General features: G+C 39.3%; 2 protein-coding genes and 1 non-coding gene across 3 annotated transcripts; 1 reads left to right on the forward strand and 2 right to left on the reverse strand.

Annotated features, from left to right (window-relative positions):
- Positions 1-377: 377 nt before the first annotated feature.
- On the reverse strand, positions 378-8062 carry LOC147296625 (double-stranded RNA-binding protein 1-like). Its single transcript, XM_086251483.1, has 6 exons — positions 7662-8062; positions 4961-5134; positions 4264-4499; positions 3901-4120; positions 2753-2935; positions 378-856 (listed from the first exon to the last, which is right to left on the reverse strand). The coding sequence occupies exons 1-6, from the start codon at positions 7984-7986 to the stop codon at positions 561-563; spliced, it is 1434 nt and encodes a 477-aa protein (XP_086107609.1). The 5' UTR covers positions 7987-8062; the 3' UTR covers positions 378-560.
- Positions 8063-11086: 3024 nt separating this feature from the next.
- LOC147296626 (uncharacterized) lies at positions 11087-16447 on the forward strand. The gene is made up of 3 exons (XM_086229493.1): positions 11087-14345; positions 14445-15329; positions 15459-16447. The coding sequence occupies exons 1-3, from the start codon at positions 11087-11089 to the stop codon at positions 16445-16447; spliced, it is 5133 nt and encodes a 1710-aa protein (XP_086085619.1).
- Positions 11591-11697, reverse strand: LOC147296627 (small nucleolar RNA R71). Its single transcript, XR_015120130.1, has one exon. It is a non-coding gene; the product is annotated as a small nucleolar RNA R71 (small nucleolar RNA).
- Positions 16448-20577: the final 4130 nt, after the last annotated feature.

Here is a 20577-nt window from a genome sequence, read left to right on the forward strand (position 1 = left end):
TTTTCTTTTTCTAATGTGTTCTTGTAAGTAATCTATTATAATTATAAAATTAAATTAATTCATTTATTTAAAAAATGGGGTAGGAAGAACATTTTGGTGGATGACAAATTGACAATAGCATCCCTCTGCGTTTAGACCCTCCTTAAGTTATTAGTGCTTTTATATAGGATCTTTTATTGTAAGGGCAAATATCAGTACGTCACAGATAGAGCCATTACGTGTAATTTGCTTTACAAAAGTCAAATTTGCAGCCTTTATTTTAGAAAAAATTTAAAGAAAAATGCATCTTTAATTGTTTTTCAGCAATACATAATGCATGCAAAATGGAAAATTTTAAGAAATTCAAGCAAAACACATATATAAGAATAAAGAAAGGTAAATACTATTGCATATAATATAGACAAACCCTATACAATGGACTTCATAAAGGTGAGCAAGGCAACACATTGTAAGCAATTAACTTAGTAAGCCTATGGTCACCGTCAGTTAAACCAGGAATGTAGTGAGCCTATGGCCTCTTTTATTTAAACCAGGAACTTCGTAAACCTATACATAATTTCTCACTTCGGGTGCGAGAAAGCAACCCATTTTTCATCACTCATGGGCAACACAGTGCTGCCCTCTGGAATTGTCATGTTTGAAACACGGGGATAAACAGTAACCCTGTTATACGATGACATACTCTTTTTCGCTGGTGGCTCAAGAGTAGGGTCCATATTTAAATTAGTGGAGCTGTAAGAAGCCGAAGTTGTAGACAAGCCCTTTTGGAACCTAGGGGGGGGAGAAGGAAATCTCTCCTGAGCACGACCATTTTGGGACACAGCAGCAGGCTGATGACTGCTTCCTCCTGCACTTACTGGAATCAAAGCAGATAAGCTCAATGATTTGAAAACTTTACTTATATGCAATTCAGATTATGATCTTTGCGGAGAGTACAAGAAGATATCAATTACATTTAAAGTTAAAAAATAAAGAGCATATCAGAATATCAACATCTATTTTCGTCAGTCTTCATACCCTATTTTAATTCTGAGTTAATCCTGTGAGGATATGTGATACCATCATTTTCCTTTCAGTGATACTCTGGATCTCACTAAGTAAATACCACTAATTAAATGTTTACAACAACAAAAAATGCTTAATGGGGCCACTGCCCCAACTGGGCATGCATTGGGTACATATATGTTTAGAGGTGCTACCTACCATAGTTGCATTAACCAGGAGCAGAGGTATTTATTGCATGGACTCCTGTAGCTCATCAACCCAGAGGACCTCTAGAGAACCAAGGAAACATAAATGTGATATTTCTTTCTTTACCCGTCTTGTTCGTTTGAACCAAAGACCTAACCCGACCTCACCAAACTCTCCACTAAAGCCATGGCCTAAGGATATAATTGTTTCTTATTAAATACTTAAATATAATAAAATAAACGTGTGTGTATCACTTATGAATAACAAGTGAGTTTTTATCATTGATTACAAAATATTATGTATTTTGTATGCATCCGCATATGCATGTATAGACATATGTGCCTACATTGTGAAAGAATACATGTATGTAAAAGCACATTATATGCTTTAAAAAGGTGCTTATGAAACATATAAAGATAATTTGTGTTGAATACTCTAAATTCCATGTACATGTTAATTAATGTATGTAGGAAAACCTCGGCATAGCTTTAACACGTTTTATGAACTCCATAAGGAATTCACTTTTCCGTTGGCTTTAATTCTGTAAGCTTTCCAATTGATGCTTATTTGTATCTGATCATTTCATGATGCAGCAATTCTAAAGTATTCACATATGTATTGCCATGAGTTTTCTCCCAAAATCTTGAATCTGGACTCAATAACTCAATGTTCTGGCATATACTTGACAATGATATATACCCACTACTATAACAAGCTGGTTAGCCAAAGCATCAACTGTAAAACTACAGAAGTTGTTTATATTCATTAAGATATTTTAGATCATACATATGTGATATTTTGTTGAATAAACTGTATTTAATTCAAATCTTCACTTTGCTCTAACACAATACTTTAAAAGAATGAGAGAGAGACTGGAACATTCTTTGTTTAGTGCCAGACATCACGGGGATTTTCTGAAAGTCAACCAATGCATTTTAGAAGCATTTTCAAAGGCATATGCAAATGAAAGGACATCTAAAACTCTAAGAAGAGAAAACCATTAAAAGTCAACACCTATATGCATAAAGATAAGTAGAACAAATATTTCAAATTAGAAGTAAAAAAAAAAAATTATCAATTAAACAGAAGGTAACTGAAGTTTTAACATCTTAAGCTTAGTGGATACCTTATCCACTGTCTTGTACCTTATTGTTTATGTTAATAAAAAGTTTTTACCTAAAAAAATAAACAGAAGGTAACTATTGATATTTTCACTGATTAAAAAAAATTTGGGCTGCCCAACTCAAATTCAAGTCATGACATAAGAAGAGTAGTTGCTACCCTCCTTATAACCAGCTCCTTTCAGAGTTGACATATTAGCTCAAAAACATCATCTCTAGCTATCTGTTTGATAACTTAGATATAACCATATATACTCCAATTCGATATACTTATTTTGTGAAAGAAAATGGTGCCAGCAGAAAAATATTGTGTACAGATTCAAAAGCATCTAAGAATAAAGAACATGATCCCAACAAACACATAAAGGAACATACGAAGGCAATGATAGTATAGTATAAGGTTTAGGAAAACAAAAGTGCTTTGGGGGGAAAAAAAATACCACTATTCTCCCTTGTTTGCTCCCTAGTAATCGTACTCGGAATTGAGATCATGGGGGTGTTAGGTCTGGCTTGTTGTTGTAACTCAGCAGCTAGGTTTGACTGAAAGCTAGAAGATACGAGCTTCGAAACATCTTGCGCTTTCTGAGTAGGGGACAGAACCAAATGGATTTGACCCGACTTACCTGAAGAGGAAGGCACAATATGTTGTCAAGCATGCAGTAGACTTTATTCTTCAGCAAGTGTGAGGATGACCAATCATTTATTTCCCCATCCCATCAGATATTATTTTAGAATAATGTCTTTTTTTTTTTTTTGTCAGATAATCAATAATTACTTACTAATCATGATTTTGTAAGAGAATTATTTAATAGTGAAGTTACTGAGAATAAATATGAAACTGAAAGAAGGCCATAAAACCTATAGAAAACATATTTCATGGACTATGACATAACAAATGTATTGAAGAAACAAATGTACTTAAAAAAATAATTAACATACAGTATTCATACCATAAAAGCTATAGAGAACATATTTCATGGACTTAAACTGAATATGTTTTCTATAGTTAAATGATGAGAATTTATTCAAGTTGGAACAAGAGAATTAACATAAAGTATAGTCTAGGCATTAATAATTATTCAAAAAACTAAGAATTACAATGTCCTACATGTCCTCTAAAATCAAATAATTGATTCATCAATTAGAGACAACAGACAAATTCAAGAGGCTTATGTTAGATCATTATGAAATCATGATGGTTGGAGCACAACAATTTTCTTCAAAAGACCCAAAAGAATAAAAACGGTTTTACAATTTAGGTGCCATAATTGTGGGCAAAATGTGCAGCTTAAACCTATAAACACACTGAATAGGTTTCTTCTCAGCTTCAGAAGACGTCTTTCTTCTTACTATAAAATCAACTAAGCACTAACCCATTTGATGATGTACAAGAATTACTTTCCCTAAGCTGCAAGCACATAATGTTCCAAAGAGAAAACATCCTAAGAATTCATTTATTTCCATATTCCAAGAGTCAATTTATACTGCAACATCACTCACACAGATGCATGCATAAATAAAAAGAAAATACCTACCTAGGGGCTAACATTAATTTGGAGATAGTAAGTCAAAAGAAATATATACTTACGCTCTCTCAATATATTGTAAGCAACCTTTGCCGCACTCATCTCTGCATGCTTCTTGCTTCTTGCTTCTTCACCTGCAAAAGTTTCTTCTTCTATCTCCACAGTTGAAACAAAAATTGGCATGTGAGGTTCACCAGATCTTCTTGTGCTATAGACTGGAACAGAAACACCTTCTTTCTGCATCAGTTCTTGCAAAAGATTCTTGTATAAACCACAATCATCCTAGGAAAAAAAAAAAAAAAAAAAAGAAGAAGAGAAAAACACACACAGACAAAAGAAAAATTTAGAGATGCTCTAAAGTACCACCGTTATGAAAATAAGCATAGAATTGATATAAATTGGCCACAGGTTATCAAAATAATAACCTCTTGAACTCCATTTGGCAACAGGGACATCAAAGCAACTTTTGCAGCTGCATGTTCAGCTTCCTTCAGTGTGGGAACAAATTCTTGACCCTCGTAGGTCTGTCCATCAATTGTTACCCTACACTTGAAATGGCAGGCATGGCCAGGACCTTCCCGCTCACAAGAATACACAGGTAGAAGAAGATTTCTCTTCTGTGCATAAGTCTGCAGCTGGTTCTTGTACATATGTTGTATATCTACACCTCATATTAAAAGATTATAAGTTGTAAATCATATAATAACTTAAGTATTAATCAAGAAAAAGTTGAGACACTGGGAAACTAAGACAAACATTAGTGGGATGCACAATGTTGCATATGCTAAAGAGTTTCAGGCATTTTATACTTTCTGTGCCATTTCCTTTTCTCAAATCCTTTAAACTCTGAGTTTACTTTCCAAGAGTTTCCAATAAGTTAGCTCCACAATTGAAGGATGAGAAGTGTTATTTCTAGACTCAGTTACTGCCACACATAAAATTAAAGAGATGCTTATGTAGGATCTCTTTTTCTGTATTAATCCTCAAAAACCTTAGTTACTGTGAAAAGATTATAAAATACTTTAGTGCAGAAACTGAAGGATTGGAGAGCAATAATATTAGGCTCAGTTTCAATCACCAAAGATTGAGTCCAAAGATTGTAGAGTGAACAAAATTTCTAACCTCTAAATCTAGTACCATCTTCAACACCTGATGTGCTGCCATTGGCCTGAGAACTGGCACCTGATCTGTTACCACTGACCTGAGGTGTTTGATGCATTTCTTGAATCTTTGGTTGCAATGTCTGTTTTGCGTCTTGTGTACTATTCAAATCAGTGTCCACTCTCGAAGGAAGTGCTGGAATAATAGAATCCATATGTGAAAATGTGAAATTAAAGTAATACGCAGTAAATTTGAACTAAAATTTCACAGTAAACATAATTGATTCATGTTCTCCCTTCACCAATAGTAAGAGCAATTTAAAGATCCACAGACCCAAAAAATTATTTAGAAAAATAAAAGCCTTGAACTACTATTTAAACAGAAACTAATAGGCCAAAGTAAAATTGGCCAATGATTCACATAAGATCACAGAGACAATTCCCCCAGAAGTATGCAAGCTTTTAATGATTTCATCCAAGATAATAATTTTGAGGGACCCAAGCCTACTTAATGCTGAATTTACTTGGCCAAGTACGAGAAAAGCAGCAGTGTGTAGAAAATTGGACAGATTCTCATTTTCTTCTAGAGTGGGAGATTTGTTCCCAAATGTCAGACAGAGGGCTTTGGTGAGGGCAACATCTGATCACTGTCCAATAGGGTTAGATACAAATACATGGGATGGGGTCCAGAACATTTCCGATTCAAAAACATGTGGCTGGAGCATTCAAGGAACAGTGGACATCAGAACAGTTTCAAGGGAGGGAGGGAGTTGAAATATTGGAGTAAGGAGGTGTTTGAAGAGGTGGGGAAAGGAAAAAGGGAGGCGGAAGTAAGATTAACAGAATTGGATTTTCAGGAAGGGAAGGGTTAGACGGTGAAAAAAAGAGCGAGAGAGAAGACTTATTAGCCAGGTTAGAAGAACTGGCTTTCGCAAACCAATTCCATCAATATTATTACCAGGATACAAGTCCAGACCTCATAATCTCCGTCAATAAAGATATTTTAGACCAGGTAAGTAACCTGTATCAATACCTAATTAATCAACATTCGAAGAACTTTCAATTTCAGCATCCAATACATATTAATTGAATAAACCATAAAGAAGATTCTGCACATACATAATACACACACATATATTCAGGATTTGCAAATGGAGAACCCAAATATCCAATGCTAGGGGAGGAAGACCCTTAAAAATTAAAGTAAAATAAAATAGAAAAAGCCAAAATAGCATGTAAATCAAACAGAAGAATGTGTTTTCCTTTTCTTCTCAGCTACCAAACAGAGCATTAAATACAAAAACGTCAAGAAAATTGCAAAACAAAAACAGGACCAAATTTCCCAGCAACCAAACAGAGCAGAAAGATTATAGTTGAAAACCTATAACCTTTTACCTGAGGATGAGAGAAGAGAGGGTTGAGGGAAAGAGGAAGGTTTGGGAATTGGATATAAATTCATGACAGAGTTAAAATTTTTAAAGGGGAAGTTGAAAGATTGGAGTAAGGAGGTGTTTGAAGAGGTGGGGAAAGGAAAAAGGGTGGTGGAGGTAAGATTATAAGAATAGGATTTACGGGAAGGAACGGCAGGGTTAGACGGTGAAAAAAATAGGGAGAGAGGAGACGTATTAGCCAGGTTAGAGGAACTGGCTTTTAAGGATTAAGTGTTTTGGAGGCGAAGAGCAAAAATTGAGTGGGCTAGAGACGGAGACAGCAATATAAGATTTTTAAAACAAATTGGTAGTGGGGGAAAAAGGAAGAAGAATTTTATAGAAAGAAAAAAATTTAATGACGACCATAGTATGTCATTTATACACTTAAACCGGATAATACATGAATTAAAAATGTTTCGTTCAAATGATGCAATAAGGGAACCTACTAAATAAACTAAAGGTAATAGAAAAACCATCAGGGTCCTAAATATAGTTAAAAAAATATGGCAACGTTATTAATGGTAACAAGATATCAAAAGGTTTCCATGCACGAACTAACTCACTAACATATAACCGTTGCATTTATATGTTTACTGTTAAACAAAAAACACAAACCTCCTAGGAATTCTATGTGAAACCAAGTTGTTAATATGTAACATGAAACATACTAGTGCTCCACAAAAACTATCCGTATCTTTACTATTTAGGTTTTCGAATCAAGTGATACTATACTAACTGGGGTGTTATACACTAAACAATGTAGACTTTCCAACACCAAACATCTAGGGGCTGTCCTCGCCCTAATGGAATCCAAAAATGTATGAAGTCCAATGTTTGACAACCAATTCCAATATTATTACCAAGATATAAGTCCAGACTTCAAAATCTCCATCAAGACAGATATTTCAGACCAGGTAACTAAACCATATCAATACCTAATTGATCAGCATTCGCAGAAACTATCAATTTCAGCATCCAGTACTAACTAATCTGATAAACCATAAAGAAAAATCCCTCTCTCTCTCTCTTCTCTCTCTCTCACACACACACACACACATATTCATGGTTTGCAAATAGAGAACCCAAATATCTAATTCTGGGGAAAAGTAAATAGAAAAAAGCCAAACTAGCATGGAATTAAAAAAAAGAATGTGCTTTCCTTTCCTTCTCAGCTACCATACAGAACATTAAACGCAAAAACGTCAAGAAAATTCCAAATCAATAACAGTAACCAAATTTTTCAGCAGCCAAACAGAGCATTAAGATTATAGCTAAAAACCCAAAACCTTTTACCTGCGGATGAGGAGGGAACAGAAGGTTGAGGGAAAGAGGAAGGTTTGGGAATGGGATTGGGTTTGGGTTTGGGTTTGGGAATGATATTGGGTTTGGGTTTGGGTTTGGGTTGTGGATCAGAGAAGTGGTCGAAGGCGAGCTTTGCGGCGTAGTTTTGGGCTTCCTTGACGGACTTGAATGGTTCCACGGTTTCGAAGGTGATGCCGTTGATCGTGACGGTGGCTGAGAAGCGAGGGTTGTGGTCGAGGCCATGCTTCGTGTTGTTGTACTCGGGTAAGGCCCATGCCCTCTTCTGACACAGCTCTTGCAGCTTCGACTTGTTCATTGTTTCTCACTGGCTCAGTGGCTATGGCCGCTGTGCAAAATGTGCAGACTGTCCATGTGGGGAATTTGCTTGCGTTTGCGGTTTTGTCCGGGCTTGTTTTATTTACGGGTTAATTTTATTTATATACATCAACTATACATCATTTATCAAATGAGTACTTCTGATTCAAAAACTTTCATTCGGGTATCTCAACTTCAATATTTCGTCAACTTAGTACCTCCGTTAGTCTGACCGTTAGAAAGACCGTTATCTGCATACGTAGCGCTGATGTGGCACACGCGAATCCCACCATTAAACGTTGATTTATCTTTAAAAAAAAACACATATACAAAAATTAATAAAAAAATCAATAAAACCCTTAAAATTATATAAAATTGAAAAAAAAAAAAAAAAGTCAACCCCTACCTAGCACCCTCCCTCCCTTTCCTCCCCCACCCAGGCCACCCCCTCCACCTTCCCTGCCCCTCCCCCCCAAACCCAGGCCACCCCCCCACCTCCCCCGCCCTTCCCCCCCAAACCCAGGCCACCCCCTCCACCTCCTTCGCCCCTCCCCCCCAAACCCAACCCCCTTGGCCCGTCACACCCCCCTCCCACCTAACCCCAACCTCTCTTCCACCCTTCCCAAACTCTCCCAAACAGAATCCAAAAACTCATTGCCAAGATTGAAACCAACCTCCCAAACAGAAACCAACCTCTCAAAACAGATGCGGCCCGGGTATGTGCTAGGCTGGGCGGGAAGGGGATGCGTATGGGTTGGGTTGGTTTTCGGTGGTGATGTGGGGTCGGGGCTGGGGTAAGGCAGAGAAAAAGGAGAGGGACGAGGAGAGGCACAAACTGCTAGTGGCAGAGAGAAAGGAGAGGGACGAGGAGAGAGAGTGAGGCAGAGAGAGATCGAGTAAGGCAGAGAGAGAAAGTGAGGGCTAGGGGTTCGGAATGACGAAGGGGGGAGGGTGGCGGTCGATGAGAGAGGCAGCAGTTGGGTGGCTGTGCAAGGGAGGCGGAGGTGCTGCTGGGTTTCTGGGCTTCCTCTTGAATGATGGTTAGTTCTTGTTTTTCAAATCAACTTTGATTTTAGCTAAAAAAAATTTTGAGGAAGAAAAATCGATTTTGGAGATGGGTTTTGGATGTTTGATGGTTTTGATTGATGAGTTTTCCTTAAATAATTAATTTTTTCAATCTTGGCAATGAGGTTGGGTTTGGGGGGGAGGGGCGAGAGAGGTGGAGGGGGTGGCCTGGGTTTGGGGGGGAAGGGCGGGGGAGGTGGGGGGGTGGCCTGGGTTTGGGGGGGAGGGGCAGGGAAGGTGGAGGGGGTGGCCAGGGTGGGGGAGGAAGGGTGCTAGGTGGGGGTTGGCTTTTTTTTTTTTTTTTTTTTTTCAATTTTATATAATTTTAAGGGTTTTATTGATTTTTTTATTAATTTTTGTATATGTGTCTTTTTTTAAAAGACAAATCAACGTTTAATTGTGGGGTCTGCGTGTGCCACGTCAGCGCCACGTATGCAGATAACGGTCTTCCTAACGGTCAGACTAACGAAGGTACTAAGTTGACGAAATATTGAAGTTGAGGTACCCGAATGAAAGTTTTTGAACCAGAGGTACCCAGTTGATAAGTGATGTATAGTTGAGGTATATAAATGAAATTAACAATTTATTTATTTATGTATTTATTATTGGTTTTCCTTTTGGGTCTAGAAATCTTTCTTTTTATATAAAAAAAAAAAAAAGAACTAAAATGTCTTAATTGCAATTATATACTCCAACTTTGGATCTATTTAAAATTAGGTACCTCATTTTTAAAAAGTGGCACTAAGGTACTCATAGTACGAATAAGCGGTGCTAAAGTACCTCCGTTAGTTTTTCACTTTTTCCGTCAACATCTCAGTTAAACGCCTACATGGCGCTGATGGGTGTCTAATGTCTCTGTTTTTAATCTTATTTTTAATTGGTTTTTGTAAGGTTTTTGGGTTAAATAAGGACTTATTGCTTTGTTTTTCATTCTTTCAGTTTGCTGGGACCACCGTAGGAGTTTTGGAATGGATATTTGCTGACAAGGCTAGGTGATTTTCCTAATGAAAGAAGGACTCCAAGTCAGCCCCTATTTCCTAGGTGTGCCGCAACCTAGTCCAAGGAGGAGGAGATGACTTGCGGAAGAGGGGACAATATATAAGAGGGCAAGAGGCGTAGGGAGACTGGGAAGGGCAGACGTTGGCAGAGGAAAGGACGCCACTTTGAGAAGAGCAGTAGGCAGTTTTGGGTGGTTTTTGTTATGACTTTTATTCGGTTTTTATTGATGGATTTGTGTAACTAAATACATTGCTAGGGCAGGATGAAGCCTTAAGATGATAATCTAGTTCTATTGTTATTTTATCTTTGGTTGTTTTCTTGATAGTGGGATTCTTATTCACCGATTCATACTCAAATAATTACATGGATGTTTGATCACCATCTGGGTTGTTAATTGAGTTATTTGATGCAAACTTATGTAGATACCATACAGGGTTTGGGTTTAGCTTCATGTGGATAAGGTCTGTATATGCCTTGGGTAAATACCATACTCTTGGGATGTGCATGGCTAGTTAATAAATTCTTTGAACTCAAAAGACTCTTTTGCATGACATATTTGTTCTAAATACCATAGGCGACTTGCATGTGAAAGTAATAGACTTGTTCTAAATACCATAGGCAAGTCGTGTCCAAAAGGATAGCCAACACTATTAATTAAGTGAACCGAAGGTAAAGTGACTAGAAGTTAGACAGGATTTTTAGTGGTGGATTCTTTGCTCTAGTATTTTACTTAATTGATTGTTAACGTCACTTTGATATCTCGTTGCTTTGCCCATATCTTAATTAAATATTGTCTTATTTATTTATTGTGAATTTCAATATCTTTGTTCAAATGAGTTGATTAACCAATCCTTGTGGTTCGACCTCGTACTTGCGTAACTCTATTCTACTACGGACTTGTGCGCTTGCGAGTAATTTAATTTGGGGTTTTTATTTGTCTCTTCTTTTAGGCATCTCAAAAATACCTACCAAGTTTTTGGCGCCGTTGCCGGGGATTGCGCTCAATTCAATTCATTAAACTGTCCTTTGCATGGTGGATGACTGGTACACGATCTTCGGATTGTGAACTTGTAGAATTTCAGCCGGAGATTGAACAAAAGCTCAAGGAAATTCGCAGGAAACGTAGAGAGGTTAGAGAAGAGGACATTCGTCAGAGGGAAGAAAGGATGGCTCTTGTACCCAACGAGACAATGGGAGACCTTGACATCCCAACAATTCCGACATCACCGTCGAGCATCGTTCTCCCTGCGGCAGCCAGGAATTATGAATTAAAAAATATTCACTTCAACATGATCCCTTCCTTTCATGGTTTAAATAATGAAGATCCATTAGTTCATATTCGTGACATCTTTAACATGGTTTCTAATATGCCTTTGACAGAAGGAGTCACGGAGGAGCACTTAAGGATGAAGATCTTTCCTTACACTTTGAAGGACAAGGCGAAGATGTGGCTGAATTCTTTGAGGCCGAGATCACTAACCAGCTGGACAGAAATTCAAAACAAATTTTTGGAGAAGTTTTTCTCAGCCCAGAAAACCGATGCATTAAGGGATAAGATCATGCAATTTAGTCAACATGCAGATGAGTCGTTTTCCGAGGCGTGGGAGCGATTTAATAATTTGTTAATTCAGTGCCCTCATCATGGTTTGCCTTCCCTTGTTTTAATGCGTATATTTTATAAGGCACTGACCGTTTCTAGTAAGGCTGCAGTAAATAACTATGCAGGTGGATCCATTAAAAATAAGACCACAATTGAATGTCAAACTCTGTTTGACAGCCTAGCAATGGAAACACAACATTCTGATGCTAGAGAAAGGTGTGCTGGAGTGAATGAGAGTAACCATTCGAATGTTTTTGCTTCAAAGGCGCAGGTTGATTCCATTGCCAACAAATTGGATGCGCTACTTGCTATGAATGGGAGGACGCCATCACAAGAAATCTGCGCTATTTGCGATGTCATTGGTCATGCCACGATTTCTTGTCCCAATGGGGTTGATTTTCCGGAGTTTGTACAAGAACAAGCAAGTTTGGTGAATTCCTACAATCGAAATGTTAGGACTGACCCATTCTCAAATACATATAATCCTGGCTGGAAGTATCACCCTAACTTCTCATGGAGCAACAATAATCAACCACAAGCTCCACGTAACCCTCCCTTTCAGCAGACTCAAGCTCCAGTAGAGCCGAAAAAACTTGGGGTGGAAGACATGATGCAGCAGCTTATGCAAAATCAAATTCAGATGCAGCAAATGTTTCAGGAGTCTCAAAAGGGCCAGCAAGCTAACACCAAGGCCATAGCAAGTCTGGAGACACAAGTCAGCCAACTAGCTTCTACTTTGACCGAAAGAGGGATGGGTAGACTACCTAGCCAGCCTGAACCGAATCCAAGAGGATTAGAGCATGCTAAGGTTGTCCGGACTTTAAGGAGTGGTAAGCTATATGATCGGAGAGAAGAAATTGCAGCACAAAAGCAAAAGGAAGCCGAGGAAACCATACCTGCCGCTGCACCTGAAAGTGGCGAAATTGAAAGCCCAATAAATGTTGCTTCCGAGTTGCCTTGTGTTAACAAATATGTGCCTACTTTACCCTTTCCTTCCAGGCAGCAAAAACAGAAGCAGAGTGAGCACATGAAGGACATTTTGGAAGTGTTTAAGAAGGTTCAAATTAATCTCCCATTATTAGAAGCCATCAAGCACATTCCCACATATGCCAAGTTTTTAAAAGATGTGTGCTCTAACAAGAGAAGATTTGTGGACCATGAAAAAATCGAACTCACTAAGGAGTGCAGCGCCGTCCTTTTCAACAAGATGCCCCCAAAATTACAAGATCCAGGGAGTTTTACTTTGCCTTGTATTATTGGTGAATCTAAATTTGATAAAGCTTTTTTGGATCTTGGTTCTAGTGTTAATCTTATGCCCTTTTCTATTTTCTCGCAGCTGGGCATTGGAGAGCTAAGAAAGACGTCTGTCTCGCTACAATTAGCGGATCGTTCAGTCACTTATCCTAAGGGCCTTGTCGAAGATGTGTTAATTAAAGTGGAGCAATTTGTGATACCGGCTGATTTTCTGGTGCTCGACATGGAAGAAGATAGGAATCTTCCCATTTTACTCGGCCGGCCATTCCTTGCTACTGCTGGTGCATTAATAGACGTGCAGCAAGGTACTCTTAAGCTCAGAATTGATGGTGAATCAGTGGAGTTTCGAATGTTTGGCGCCTTAAAAAAACCCAGTGATGTGGAGGAGTGTCATCGCGTAGATGTCCTTGACCCGATTATACATGCTCAATTTTTAATTTCTTCAGCAAGTGATGAGCTGGAGACATGCCTTACGTGCTCTGAGTTTGAAGAATTTGCTGAGGATGAGACGCCAGAGGTAGTGGCTGCACTTGAGGCGAATCCCGTTGCAGCACCGCGATGGAGACAAGCCGTAGAGCCTCTTGGCACGCCACCACCAGCTGCTGTACCTTCCGTAATTAAGCCACCAGTATTAGAACTCAAGTCATTGCCATCTCACTTGAAGTATGCATTTTTGGGCGAAGCTGACACATTGCCAGTGATCATAGCATCGGATTTGAGCAAGACGGAGGAACTGAAATTGCTGCAGCTTCTAGGAGAAAATAAGTCAGCTCTCGGCTGGTCCATTGCTGATATCAAGGGTATAAGCCCCGCGGTTTGCATGCACAGGATTTTTTTGGAAGAAGGGTCGAAGCCCACCATAGAAGCTCAGAGGCGTTTGAATCCAAATATGAAAGAAGTAGTCCGAAAAGAGGTACTCAAACTTCTGGATGTAGGCGTGATATACCCCATCTCTGACAGCCAGTGGGTTAGTCCTACCCAAGTTGTACCAAAGAAGTCAGGAATCACAGTGGTTGAGAACAAGACTGGGGAATTGGTGCCCACTCGAATGCAAACAGGTTGGCGAGTCTGTATAGATTACCGGAAGTTGAACTCCTTAACTCGGAAAGATCACTTTCCCTTGCCGTTTATTGACCAAATGTTGGAAAGGTTAGCCGGGCACTCACATTATTGTTTTCTTGACGGGTATTCAGGTTATAATCAGATTTCTATCGCTTCCGAAGACCAAGAGAAAACAACATTCACGTGCCCTTATGGTACCTTTGCCTACCGGCGTATGCCATTTGGCCTATGCAATGCTCCAGCTACATTCCAACGGTGCATGATGAGTATATTCTCTGATATGGTCGAAAGGATAATTGAAATTTTCATGGATGATTTCTCTGTTTTCGGTTTCTCTTTTGATAACTGTCTTGGAAATTTGAAGATGGTTTTGGAAAGGTGCAAGGAATTTAACCTTGTTCTCAACTGGGAAAAATGTCACTTTATGGTGAAGCAGGGAATTGTGTTAGGACACTTGGTTTCAAGTCGCGGGATAGAAGTAGACAAGGCGAAGATTGATTTAATTGCCAATTTGCCACCACCCACATCAGTCAAGGCTGTACGGTCTTTCTTAGGACACGCGGGTTTTTATCGGCGTTTTATTAAGGATTTTTCCAAAATCAGCCGACCCTTGTGCAATCTTCTTTCTAAGGACACTCCGTTTCACTTTGATGAATCATGTTTACAAGCTTTTACCACTTTGAAATCTCTACTCACTTCTGCGCCGATTATGATAGCTCCAGATTGGGGTCTCCCATTTGAATTAATGTGTGACGCTAGTGACTACGCAGTGGGTGCTGTTTTGGGGCAGCGGAGGGACAAGCTTCCACATGTTATTTCTTATGCCTCAAAAACCTTGAACGATGCACAACTCAATTACTCCACTACTGAGAAAGAGATGCTCGCTGTCATTTTTGCACTTGAGAAGTTTAGGTCCTATTTGCTTGGCTCTAAGATCGTTGTTTATACTGACCATGCTGCATTAAGGTACCTTATGTCCAAGAAGGATGCAAAACCAAGGCTCATTCGGTGGGTGTTATTATTACAAGAATTTGATGTTGAGCTACGAGATCAGCAAGGCGTGAAGAATGTGGTGGCTGACCATCTCTCCCGTCTAACTCACACTCACGAAAATGAAGACACCATTGTGCCATTGCGTGAGAGCTTCCCTGACGAACAGCTGTTTGCAGTCCAACATGTCACACCATGGTATGCGGATATCGCCAATTATCTGGCTGGAGGGGTGATGCCTCTTGAATTGAGCACCCAGCAGCGAAGGAAGTTTCTCCATGACGTCAAGTTTTACTTTTGGGATGAACCATATCTCTACAAGTATTGCTCTGATCAGATGATAAGGAGGTGTGTGCCCACTACTGAACAAGCAAGCATCTTACAATTTGCACATGATCATGCATGTGGAGGCCATTTCGGCTCAAAAAGGACAGCAGCAAAGATCCTACAGAGTGGTTTTTATTGGCCTTCCTTATTCAAAGATGCTCACACATGGTGTTCAGCTTGTGATCGGTGCCAAAGAGTGGGCAATATTTCTAATCGAAATGAGATGCCTCAGCATGGGATTTTAGTAATTGAATTGTTTGATGTCTGGGGGGTGGATTTTATGGGGCCTTTTCCCTCTTCATATGGCAATGAGTATATTTTAGTGGCTGTGGAATATGTCTCCAAATGGGTAGAAGCAGTGGCTGCCCCAACTAATGATCACAAAGTTGTTTTGAAACTTTTACAAGGCACCATCTTTCCCAGGTTTGGAACTCCTCGTGTCCTCATCAGTGATGGGGGGCGACACTTCATCAACAAACCCCTAAAGAATCTCTTGTCAAAATACAATGTCACTCACAAAGTTGCTACGCCATACCACCCACAAACAAGTGGCCAAGTTGAGGTTTCCAACAGAGAGATAAAGAGAATTCTAGAGAAGACAGTGAGTACTTCCCGCAAGGATTGGTCCCTTAAGCTTAATGATGCGCTGTGGGCATATCGGACAGCCTATAAGACACCAACTGGCATGTCCCCATTCCGTTTAGTTTATGGAAAGGCATGTCATCTTCCTATGGAGCTTGAGCATAAGGCGTTCTGGGCAGTCAAGCAACTCAATTTCGACTATGGTGCTGCTGGTGAACAGAGGAAGCTCCAGCTCAATGAACTAGATGAAATTCGAAATGATGCATACGAGAATGCTAAAATATATAAGGACAGGACCAAGCTCTTTCATGACAAAACCATCTTAAGGAGGGAGTTCTTTCCTGGACAGAAAGTGCTACTTTTCAACTCAAGACTTCGCCTGTTTCCAGGCAAGCTCAAGTCGCGGTGGTATGGCCCCTATGTTGTGGTTCATGTTTTTCCCCATGGTGCTGTAGAAGTACGACATATTCAGAATGGAACGACCTTTAAAGTGAATGGGCATCGCCTAAAGCCTTACCTGGAATCACCATTCAACATTGAGAAGTCCTCAATACCTTTGGCCGAACCATCCCCAGCACCTTAGCCATTCGATATGTCAAGCTAATGACGTTAAATTAAGCGCTACTTGGGAGGCAACCCAAGCATTTCCTTGTTTATTTCTTTGTGTGTTTTTCGTTTAATTTTTGTTACTGTGATTGTGTCATTACTCCTGCAACTTACTATGTTCTTTTTCAATTTCAGTTGTTCGTTGCTACCTTCAGGGTGAGGACAAAATTCAAGGTTTGGGAGGGGCATACACTTCTACCACCAAGTCCAACTTGGAAGAAGCTCATCCATGTTCTACTGCCCAGAGAATTTGCATCTAATCGTTGAGCTTCTGCGGTAGTCGTGGTGTTCACCTGCACATGCTTTAGAGAGGTTCTTACTGGGTCGGGGGTGGCTGTTTTCCCAGGCTCCAATGTTGTCTCACAAGTTTTGGGGGTGGGTTTAAGTTGAGGCCCATGTGGCCCACCAAGTGTTTAAAGGAATTAAATGGGTGAGAGGGTCATTTGTTTTCTTCATTATTCGGTCCCCACCATCTCTCTCATTTAGCTGGATACTTTGGGGAGCAGAGGCGACGCGAGGAGGCTAGGGCATGCCCTTTGTCTGGGCGATCTGAGCAGCGCCGTCGACGCCGTATACCCGCGCCGTCATCCCACTCATTGGCCGTCCTCCGCAACGCACAGCCCACCAGGTGCTCTCTTTCCCTCATCTCCCTGTTTTATTTCTGTCCTTGCGTGATTTCCTTGTGTTTCTCATTGAGGACAATGCTCAGTTTAAGTTTGGGGGAATTAATGGATTTGAGGGTGTGATTCTTACTGGGTATTACTTTTATTTGGGTATTACGCTGATTGGTTCAATTTTTACCATTATTCTTACTTCTATTATGTTGAACGAAATGGGTATTGCTGGGTATTGTTGTGTTCTCACATGAGTACTTGGTTAATTATGTCTCCCAGGGTAAATCGTAAACTTGTTTTGAGCACTCTACCAAGCTGGTGCAAGTTCTTGTTAGTCTAAGGGCACATGTTATTCTACTTTAATGTCAGACATACTCTAGAACTTGTTCTAAGTATCACTTGAGGCGAAATTTTAAATAAGTGCAACAGCTGGGAGATGATTTAGGCCATCTTTGGACTGTTGATTCTGTTTTTCTTGGTAGCCAGCCCGAAGTCCTCATTACCCCTGTAAGCCTTTTCCTTAACAGCCCCCACATTTCTACCTTATTAAACCTCAAACACATTTGCTTATTCCTTGTCTAGAGAACTAGTGAGGCAAAGTGTGTGGGAACACTGGAAGTATATAGGAATTGCACCCGGTGTGATCTGTTAGAAACAAGTTGGATGTTTGAAAAAAAAAAAAAAAAAAAAAAAAAAAAAAAAAAAAAAAAAAAAAAAACAAGAGAAGAAATTTAGTGAAGTGTGACCAAAGAAGTCACGACCCTAGGGGATCATTGAGGTGAAAAATCAGGAGGATCTAGGGTGAAGAGCCGTACAAATTGGGCCGACTATTGTTTTCAAAGTGTTGCAAATTGTGAAATGGTTCTAAATGTTCTCAAATCCTATGCATAATAACAAATTCCAAATCTTCTGTGCTGCCACTTTGTGCTCATTTAGTTCTCTAGACTTTGATGTTCTCATTCTCATGTCTTTGCTTAGCCAAGTACCCCACTCAGTGCTACAACCATTGCAAAGCCCTTTTGATCTTGTGTTGTTGCATTTATTTACATTAGTGGAGAGATGATATAAAGAGCAAGCTTATGGGGTATGAAATTGTGGCTGTGAGTAAAGTGTGTGCGCATGTGCCTATTGGATTGCAAGTTTTTGTTCTGATTTTGGCTATTCACATACACACTTTAATTTGACTATGGTGAGATATTGTTAATCTTGGCATCATGTGTAGAACCCGTACAATATTTAGTCGATTCCTTGGGCTGTTAACATAGTGGAATTTTGAGGCACACTTGGGGTTTGTAATTAGTTCTGTCTTAATTGGGTTATTGTGTGTTCTGCTCGAGGACTAGCAGGAATTAAGTTTGGGGGAATTTGATGGGTGTCTAATGTCTCTGTTTTTAATCTTATTTTTAATTGGTTTTTGTAAGGTTTTTGGGTTAAATAAGGACTTATTGCTTTGTTTTTCATTCTTTCAGTTTGCTGGGACCACCGTAGGAGTTTTGGAATGGATATTTGCTGACAAGGCTAGGTGATTTTCCTAATGAAAGAAGGACTCCAAGTCAGCCCCTATTTCCTAGGTGTGCCGCAACCTAGTCCAAGGAGGAGGAGATGACTTGCGGAAGAGGGGACAATATATAAGAGGGCAAGAGGCGTAGGGAGACTGGGAAGGGCAGACGTTGGCAGAGGAAAGGACGCCACTTTGAGAAGAGCAGTAGGCAGTTTTGGGTGGTTTTTGTTATGACTTTTATTCGGTTTTTATTGATGGATTTGTGTAACTAAATACATTGCTAGGGCAGGATGAAGCCTTAAGATGATAATCTAGTTCTATTGTTATTTTATCTTTGGTTGTTTTCTTGATAGTGGGATTCTTATTCACCGATTCATACTCAAATAATTACATGGATGTTTGATCACCATCTGGGTTGTTAATTGAGTTATTTGATGCAAACTTATGTAGATACCATACAGGGTTTGGGTTTAGCTTCATGTGGATAAGGTCTGTATATGCCTTGGGTAAATACCATACTCTTGGGATGTGCATGGCTAGTTAATAAATTCTTTGAACTCAAAAGACTCTTTTGCATGACATATTTGTTCTAAATACCATAGGCGACTTGCATGTGAAAGTAATAGACTTGTTCTAAATACCATAGGCAAGTCGTGTCCAAAAGGATAGCCAACACTATTAATTAAGTGAACCGAAGGTAAAGTGACTAGAAGTTAGACAGGATTTTTAGTGGTGGATTCTTTGCTCTAGTATTTTACTTAATTGATTGTTAACGTCACTTTGATATCTCGTTGCTTTGCCCATATCTTAATTAAATATTGTCTTATTTATTTATTGTGAATTTCAATATCTTTGTTCAAATGAGTTGATTAACCAATCCTTGTGGTTCGACCTCGTACTTGCGTAACTCTATTCTACTACGGACTTGTGCGCTTGCGAGTAATTTAATTTGGGGTTTTTATTTGTCTCTTCTTTTAGGCATCTCAAAAATACCTACCAGGCGCTGTTATGGTATGACATAATGGTAATTTCGTCTCTTTTTTTGGGACAAAAAAACTAATTAAGAAATTTTATGTTTTAACAATTTTAAATTAAATTAAAAAAAATAAAAACATCAACCTTCCCCTCCTCCACCACACACCCAGCCCTTCCTCCCCCGCCACCTAGCCCCTCCCCAACCCAGCCCCTCCCCCCGACCCAGCCCCTCACCCAGACCCACCCACCCAGCTCCATCGCACGCCCACCCAGCAACAGCCCCCCCTCGCCCCTTTATCTTTTTCCCCCACCCTACGCAAACCCGCCCCTCCCAGCCCAGCCCTTCCCCCAGACTAGCTCCTTCCCACCCAACTCCCTTTAGACCAAGTGCATTTCAAATTAAAACTTTAAAGGTAAAACCTAACATACAGCCTTCATAAATTTCATTCTATACTCTAGGAAGGTATGAGATGAACCCGTACCCTATACCCTAAAAAAATAACAAAATAATGACATATTTATTTGACAAGGCAATGGTCATAGGGCTTTATTCAGAAAAAATAAGAACTTTATTTGAGAAAAAAAAAGCCATAAGGTTTTTTTCTAAATAAAAAAATGTTAGAATGACTAAACTCTAATTTTTTTATTAAAAAATTAATAGAAATATTAATAATATGTAAATATAAAAATTTGACAAAAGTTAGCTAACATGTCACATGACAGTTTTTTAATGAGTTAAGGTAATGAACAAATTTGCTCTTAATTAGTGTGTTTCCAAGGTTAGTCATAACTTTTTTCAATGTTTGTGATGCTTAAGATTTAATGTTTAGTGGTAGTACATCATCCCCAAGTCTAAACCAATAACAATTCGTATAAATTTATAATTTTTAAAAATTTCACGCAGTCACAACTATAACCAAACTAAAAAAACCCAACGGAAAATCGTCGAACACTCAGCACTTTTCTTGAGCGATCGATGTCAAAAAATTCAAGTTTTATGCAGATTTGTGACCTAAT

Source organism: Dryas octopetala, chromosome 1 (genome assembly GCF_963921425.1).
Source record: "Dryas octopetala chromosome 1, drDryOcto1.1, whole genome shotgun sequence".
Lineage (NCBI taxonomy): Eukaryota > Viridiplantae > Streptophyta > Magnoliopsida > Rosales > Rosaceae > Dryas > Dryas octopetala.